The 8,323-nt window shown below is 32.5% G+C and overlaps 1 protein-coding gene across 1 annotated transcript; it reads right to left on the bottom strand.

The window, feature by feature from the left end:
- Positions 1 to 5,530: 5,530 nt before the first annotated feature.
- LOC142519375 (UPF0496 protein At4g34320-like) lies at positions 5,531 to 7,800 on the bottom strand. The gene is made up of 2 exons (XM_075622370.1): positions 7,473 to 7,800; positions 5,531 to 6,911 (listed from the first exon to the last, which is right to left on the bottom strand). The coding sequence occupies exon 2, from the start codon at positions 6,891 to 6,893 to the stop codon at positions 5,769 to 5,771; it is 1,125 nt and encodes a 374-aa protein (XP_075478485.1). The 5' UTR covers positions 6,894 to 6,911; positions 7,473 to 7,800; the 3' UTR covers positions 5,531 to 5,768.
- Positions 7,801 to 8,323: the final 523 nt, after the last annotated feature.

Raw genomic sequence — 8,323 nt, forward strand, 5'->3', positions numbered from 1 at the left:
CAAGGAATCATAATAACCATAATAATGTTGTATTTGATGGGTTTGACCATCACGACCACAAGCAACTATGTCCCTGTTATGTGGAATGTTAGCATCATCATTGCCTTCGACCAAATAGCCGCAACTTGATCAGCGGATGGGCTGTTATAACATCTCTGGTCAACATGAACATTTTTGGAAATATGCAATCTTAAGTTTCTGATTGAAGAATACTGAGTTATCCTCTTTAGAAGTTGTGCATAAGGGTTTACTTTCATTATGTTCATCAGCAAAACCATGAGTTCTCTGTCAACATAAGCGTCCGGGAAAACGGACATCCTATTTTCCAACTCATTATCGTAGTCCCAAAAATAAAGTTGGAAATACCTTGGACCATCCGAATTAGGTATAAGTGGTGGCAATGAATGGAAAATCTGGCCAGGCGCACGAAATGTGTATACCCCACGTTGAAGAGAAGTCGATTCCTTGTCAAGCCTAACCCCAAATGAAGTGAAAGAGAAAACATTGTTGTACAATCGTACTTGACGGCGGAATAAAATAGCTAAGGGAGACGATGAGTCCTTGAATAATTACAGCAAGACAATCTGAGTAATAGGAGATGCCAATCTAATCTTACCACATGCGCAACAAAAAGATGGAGCTCCACAAGGGAATCTATGTGCGCCATAAAATTGACATGAAGGAACCATTGGCAAGACACTGATACCAGCAATATCTCCTTCATTGTCTGAATTTTAAAAAGAAATGCAATTGGGGAAAAAATCCACGTATTTCAGGTGCGAAAAAATGAACATAGGAAAGCCGAGCAAAAAAATCCAAGTAAAAAAAAGACACGATGAAAACAACAATAGATTACTTACGAATAGGAGAACACGCCAGAGGAACGGACACAATATGTGCTGCATGATGGAATTATATCATTGAACGACAGTAGCACATGCGATAAAAAAATATAAACAGATCAAAGGGGAAAAACAATCCAATCGATGCAAATAAACATGGTGAAAATAACAGAGTAGCTAACCGTTGGAAGTAGATAAACCGGCACCACCAACACACCGAGATTGAGCATCGCCGCTGTCAAATTAAAATGATTACATGAAACTCTTTAAGATAACACACATAGCTAGCTAAGAGGGAAAATAACGTTAAGAGAACACATAGAAAATACAGAAACTCGGAATATGCAAAGGGGCCGCAACAAAGCAAGCAGGAGAGAAATGAAGAGAGCGAAACACATACCCTGAGACAAATCCCGAGATGGCAGCCGGCCGTCTACCCATCAACAGTAATGACCATGCTGAAGCAGTAATAGGAAAGAAGTAAAACCAAAATAACAGAGAGAAATTGAGGATCACATCGACATAAACAAATTGCAGGCGATAGAAATCGGTGAGTTCACTGGAAGGTGGATGAAATAACCCATCAACAGTAATGACCATGGTGAAGCAGTAATAGGAAAGGAAGAAACGTAAGAAGAAAATAAATGAGAAGGAAATAAATGGGCCCATATATCTATCAAATGGTAGTAAACAGTGAAAAAATTAATCCTCCATGAAGCCAAATTGCAAAATCTAGAAATATAAGGGTACATAGGGGAAAACACAATTGAAAGTGACATATATGTATGTTAGATGTTAGACTAAAAATTTCTAATCTTTGTCATATTTCAATATCTATATAATATATGATTTTATTAGTTCATATTTGAAAATAAACTTGTTAAAAGAAATGTGTATTAATGTCCAAATCCATTTAAGATGGACAATGAATTACAAAAAAACTCTTAAAAAAACCTATTAATTTAATTTGCTAACTTAAATTAGCAAGAAAAGTTAATATCTATATAATATATGATTTTATTAGTTCATATTTGAAAATAAACTTGTTAAAAGAAATGTGTATTAATGTCCAAATCCATTTAAGATGGACAATGAATTACAAAAAAACTCTTAAAAAAACCTATTAATTTAATTTGCTAACTTAAATTAACAAGAAAAGTTAATAAATATTTTTTTTGGCATAAAAATTAGGAAAAAAAGAAGAATGTGTATTGATGTCCAAGTTCATTTAAGATGAACAATGAATTACAAAAAAAAAAAAAAAACCTTTAAGATAATCTATTAATTTATTTGCTAACTTAAATTAAATAAATGAACAAGGATATATAAGGAAATTCACAAATGAAAGTGATATATTTATATGTAATATGTTAGATTGATAATTATTTTCTTTATATATTTAAAACCTGTTAAATAGGAATGGAGTCTGATATTAATCATCTCTCTTTTTTTTTTCTTTCTTTTTTCATTTGGGTTTGTCTGTCTCTATTGTTAAATGGCAAATTTCAATTACTACTACACAAAAAAATCTTTTTTTTTGCATAAAAAAATATCTCTACATGATTTTGAATAGTTATGACGAAAAAATTTGCGATGTCAATCTTGTATTTTTGTCTCTTTGTAATTTTTATAAGAAATATGGTCAAACTTTAAATTTAGTGTGTTATCTTTGTTTTTGTTTTCGATTTTTAGATTTTTTTTCACGATATAGCATTGAAGTATTTTGTGAAACAGATATTTTATTTGGGTCATCTATGAAAAAATATTATTTTTTATGCTAAGAGTATTACTTTTTATTGTGAATATCAGTAATGTTGACCCGTCTCACAGATAAAGATTCGTGAGACCGTCTCACAAGAGACCTACTCTATACCAAAATGGTAATCAGGATCAAAAAAACAGAAACGTTATAGTTATAACAATAGAAGCATGATCATATTCAATATGGTTGGTATATCATGTGGGCCAATAATATGTGCATGCATTTCTTGAAATTTCAACGTCAAAAGTGTTTGGTGAAAGCTTGAAACCGAAGGCAATCTTTGACTCGTATACTTAGCAGACGTAACTAATAATAACCCAATTAATATTATTATCATATTAGGTTCTGAAAGTAGCGAACCACATAACTAAAATTAACCAATTAAATATTTTCTTTTTTGACACCAATTCAAATAAATTTTATCCTTGTTGAGGTTGTGTTTAGATCGAAAGATTTCAAGGTCGTGATTTAAAAAAATTCTTTGTCTTCTTTGGATGAACTAAATGCATAAATTCAAATAAATTTAAATCTATTATACATCAATTTAAAAACTTTGAATAATAATTACGGAGGATTAAAAATACACTTAAAATGAAGACAAAAACTTGTGTGTGACGGTCTTACGGGTCGTATTTTGTGAGACGGATCTCTTATTTTGGTCATCCATGAAAAATATTACTTTTTATGCTAATAATAATATTTTTTATTGTGAATATCGGCAGGGTTGACCGGTCTCACGGATAAAGATTCGTGAGACCGTCTCACAAAATACATACTCTAAAATGATTTGTTATTAAATCATTTCTTAGATCGAAGTCAAATATTCTCTCAAATACAATCGAAATTGTGATACCCTTGTCCCATGTCTTAAAAATGAAAGATTTAAAATGAGTTTATAATTGCTACAATGAACTTTTATAACAATTTGAGTTAATCATTTTCGTAAACCAAAGACGAATACGAAGTAGTTGCTATAGGGGTCCATTGTGCAGTCACGCGTACGCGGACTCGGGCTCGAGACGTGACAAAAATGATTCAAATTCCGATATTTGAGTCCACTCACCGAAACAAGTCAGATTTTGAAAAATAAACAACCAAGCATACGGAAACTTAAATAAATCAATTTATTTTTTTTAAAAAAAACAATAACTCATGGATCGTATGTTAATTTCAAATTAAATAAAAGTAAGTGATAATATATTAAAAAATTATAAATTTAATAATAGTAAATATTAAATTAAAACTTATAATAATGTTTGCATATATATATTTTCTTGGCTATTTTTTTTATTCTTCAAAAAATCAATGCTCTCCAACGAGACCTTGTGCTATTTTTTTTTTCTTTTCTTGTTTGCCCCACAAAAAGACAAAATTAATTTTTATTTTTGAATCTCTCAAAGACGATTATATCAAGGATGTGAATTATGATCGTGTTAATTAAATTTAAAAATTAAATTATTTTTTTATATATTATCTTAATTAATTAGAAAAAAAATCATGTGTATACTTTTTCTGACGTAAAGTTCACTGACTCACTGAATTAATTAGTCCCTGCTTGAATTTAATTGCACGAGGATCGACTGGCCATCTAAATGCATTTTTTATGGGTTTTTTTTTAATATAATTAAGTCTCAATCACAAACTCATCTGAAATGTAAAATGCTATTATCATATAGGTTATTAGTCATCGACATGCATCTAAATGTCTTTTTCTAGTCATAGTTTATGTTTATTGAGATTAGGTACTCTTGTGTTTGTGGTCAAGAATTTAATCTTGTTTGTTGTGTACAATGATTGTTTCTGTTGGATAGAGCTATCGAAATGCGAAGCTTAAGTTGTTGTACATTTAAAGGATTTGAGTTGCACAATTACCATTAGCTATAATTTTTATTAAATCAGCAAGTGGTCAGTTGTATAATTGGTTTCAGAGTCAAGTTCACACGTTTGATTCTCATTTATCGCAAGGAGTGCAATTATTGAGAAATAGAATGTTGGATGCAATAATTATCTATGTTTAATTAGAGCAATCAAATATTTTAAAATAATAGCTCATTTACCTATTCTTTCTTGAATTAAAAACGTGAAGATGATAGGCTCGAAAATGACTAGAACTTTGCTCGAATTCGGACGACGCTTGGACAACACTTGTGCTCGAAATCCTTGGAAAATTGAAGCAAAATTAGTTCCTCCCTTGTGGCTAGTGATGCTCAAAATTTAGACAGTGATTGTGAGGATTTGTTTGAGAGCAAGACTTTCGACTAAAATCCGACAATAATTAATTTTATTTTACGGGTTCGATTCTTTATCGACACTTTCTCAAGAGACTCGAGCGAATGGTAATTTATCTAACTAATGCAGTTTACACGTTAGTCAGTTAAAGAAATTGTATGTTAAAATATATATTTTTTCAAATGACACAAGATACATATAATTTTTTTTTTGAAAGAAATTATACAGCTAAATATCTACCTTTTCAATTATATATAATATATCCACGCTGAGTCTCCTTATCTTTAGGTGAAAGAAACCTTGCTTCTATGTTAAGATTATTTGGTATTTTTCTCAGGAAAAAAGATGTCACCACATTTATTCTATGCATTGAACTATGTTTACTTCACATTCAAGAACAACGGAAAATTCCAAGTTACACTTTTCCGTTTCAGTTCTTTGTGCACAGCTTCACATTAATTTTAGGTAGGGCGGACCAGCGGAGGTATATTATTTTACGAGTAGATCTCTTGGAGATAATTACACGGATTTATATTCTTAAGACGGATCAACTCGGTTCAACATTGAGAGAAAAGTAAATTTTCATGGGTCGAGTCGGATAGTAGATTCGTCTTAAAATTGACTCATAAAACGACTTAATATGATTTTTTGTGTTATTTCAATTACTCAACTTGTTTAACTATATATATTCCATAATTAGCTTAATAAGTAATACAAATCCACCAATATAACAACATTTTAAATACATAGAAACCAATTAATCATCCTAAAGTTTAAACCAGTAATGCTTAATAACAATTGAGTAGCTTGCAAGAAGCTGATTAGAACCAAAAAGAATCAAAGAATGAATAGACTATCCAATTATTTATGGTCTTACAACACTAATCGTCTAATTATTCAATGAACTGCATATTTAATCATCACAATTAGTAGTATCAATGATTCGGATGTTTGATGATCCTCTGCAGAATCACGGTCCTTGCTTTACGAATATCACGGCTACAATTATCTGCTTGCGCCCCTAGTTCATCGACATTCTTCATGAAAACAACCAGTTTCTTTTTAATCTCATCTACACCAACTTTGACTACCTCTTCATTCATTGCAAAGTCGAAATTTTTGAAGAGGGACTCGATCTCGATCTCCAACTTGCTAATCAGCACGCGTATATTGTCTAAATCCTTGATCGTTACGTAAGTTCCCACGCTCATTGAATTGATCATCTCCTTCTGTCCCTTCACCACATTCTCATAATTCTTTAGCAATGAATCAATCCATTTCCCCATCGAGCCTAATGGAATGGAGGTTGCAGCTGCTAAGGCGGCCGCAACTGGTGGTGCCGCCATGGCTGCAGCCACCACCGAGCAAATCAGCACAGCTGCAAAAGTGGCTGCAAATATAATGCCAGACACTTTCCTCCAAGAGTGAATTGACTTCATCTTCTTATCCAGCTTGTTCTTCTTCAGCTGTAACCTTTGTAGCATAAGCATCTGCTGTCGATGCACAGACTCGAAGTCTCGAAAAAACTCTTCAGTAAAGGGGTCACCTATATCTCGAAACACCCTCAAGTCCTCCAATATTTTAGCATAAGTTTCCTTCCCTTCAACCCCATACCCTTCTTCTTCGAATCGCAGAAGCGCCACGTGAATCATTAACTGGCTATCTCGGGCACGTTTCAAGCATTTCTCCAATGCCGAGCAGAAGTCCAGAGTCATGAGACTGTTTTCGAAGTACTCCTCTACTAGCTCGAATAATTCTTTGCTCTTCCAAACGTCTTTCTTGCAGTCAAGAATCACCTTCACCACTTCTTGGTTCATCTCTAAAAGGCATTCAGTGACTTCCCGGAGTGAATCGACGGATAACGCTCGGACTTCAACTCCTGCAGCAAGAGAAGAGATGACATTGGTGGTACGAGCTTGGAGGGTCGTATCAAATGACTGCAAATCTGCGTCCAGCTTGCAAGCAGCCTCATAGGAGTTCAACTCAGCTGTATACTGAAGATTGTTGATAGGATTTGCACCCGAAGTTTCACCAACTTTCTTGCTCATGTGACTTCCCATAGTACTAAAATATCAGGTCTACAAAGCATGAAAAGGGGGGGGTGGGTGGGACTTCATTAATAAGATTTGAAATTACTAATATGATCTGATTAAATTTTATTTTAGTGAAAAAAACATCCAACCATATATTCACCTATACAAGAACACAGAATATTTTCTTCAAAACTCAACTAGGATTCAAGAAAAACACCATAAATTTCCAACTTTTGCACGTTGTTTCACATTCAAACATATGGGTAAAGATATCAAACTTGGCAACAAAAAGAAGGGACACACAAATTCTGACTTCTATTTTCTAAATCTAGGACGTAAAGTCATAATAATTCAAAGATCACAATTTCCATTAAAGAGACTAATCAATTCTAAATGAGCAACAGAAAAGGTAAACATATCAAACAGTTAGAAGGTCAATCAAGTTTCCAATAATAAATCAGTTTCCTAACGAAATAATGCTTGAAAAACAAATTTATAGCAATCCCACATGAAATTAGTCAGAACCCATCAAAACAAATTAAGTTACAATCCATAAAACCAAGACAGAAACAGAAATATTCGAATGTCGATTCAAAACGAACCCACCTCGTTAGATTCCTCCAAAATAAGCAACAAAACGACTTTAGCACAAAAGCCTCGACATAAATCCAACCCGAATCAAAAAGTACTATTCCAGTATCGGAAAACGTAATCTTTTTTAAACAAACTTGATTTGGTAACTTGATAGAGAAAGAGACAGGAACAAAAATGAAGTTATATTTATAGATATTAAAAAAAAAAAATGGGACTTAGTGTAACGATTCAGATAAGGATTGGGGCAAGGGTGATGAGGAAAGAAGAAGCTTAAAGAGAATTGGAAGCGTTGATGATACAATAAACAAAATTTGGCGGTGGTGTGAGAGATGATAAAGAAATAGCTTGCACGCATGAGTCCTTGTTGCACATGGAAAACGCGGGAAGCAACGCCTACTTTTCTACTATATCAATTTAATTTTTTTATTGAACCAAATATTTATTGAATTCAATTTTTTTATTTTGTTGTTGTTGAGAATTTTTTGTAAAGATTCTACGGACGTTTGAAGAAAAAAAAATATGCATTTTGTGAGACGCTCTTAAAAATCTATACTCGTGAGAAAGAATCATGAACCATATCTTTGAAAAAAAGTAATATTTTTTTATATAAGCACAATATTTTTTTATGGATGAGCTCGAATAGAGCTGTTACACATTCTTACACGAGTTTTTGTGTTTGAAAGAAATATTTTGAGAAATAAATTATATGACGTGTGAATATATTTGTCAGAGATATGTTTTTTTGTGGATGTCAAATTATATTAGATATTTCCTAGAAATTATGGAAACTATGAATTATGATATAAATTTTGTTAACTAGTAAATATGTTACACGTATGTTGACGGTTAGTGTATATATATAC

This window comes from Primulina tabacum, chromosome 11 (genome assembly GCF_025594145.1).
Source record: "Primulina tabacum isolate GXHZ01 chromosome 11, ASM2559414v2, whole genome shotgun sequence".
Classification (NCBI taxonomy): Eukaryota; Viridiplantae; Streptophyta; class Magnoliopsida; order Lamiales; family Gesneriaceae; genus Primulina; species Primulina tabacum.

Excerpts from the sequence above, each read along its gene's own strand:
- LOC142519375 (XM_075622370.1), bottom strand. The coding sequence starts at position 6,893 with ATGGGAAGTCACATGAGCAAGAAAGTTGGTGAAACTTCGGGTGCAAAT.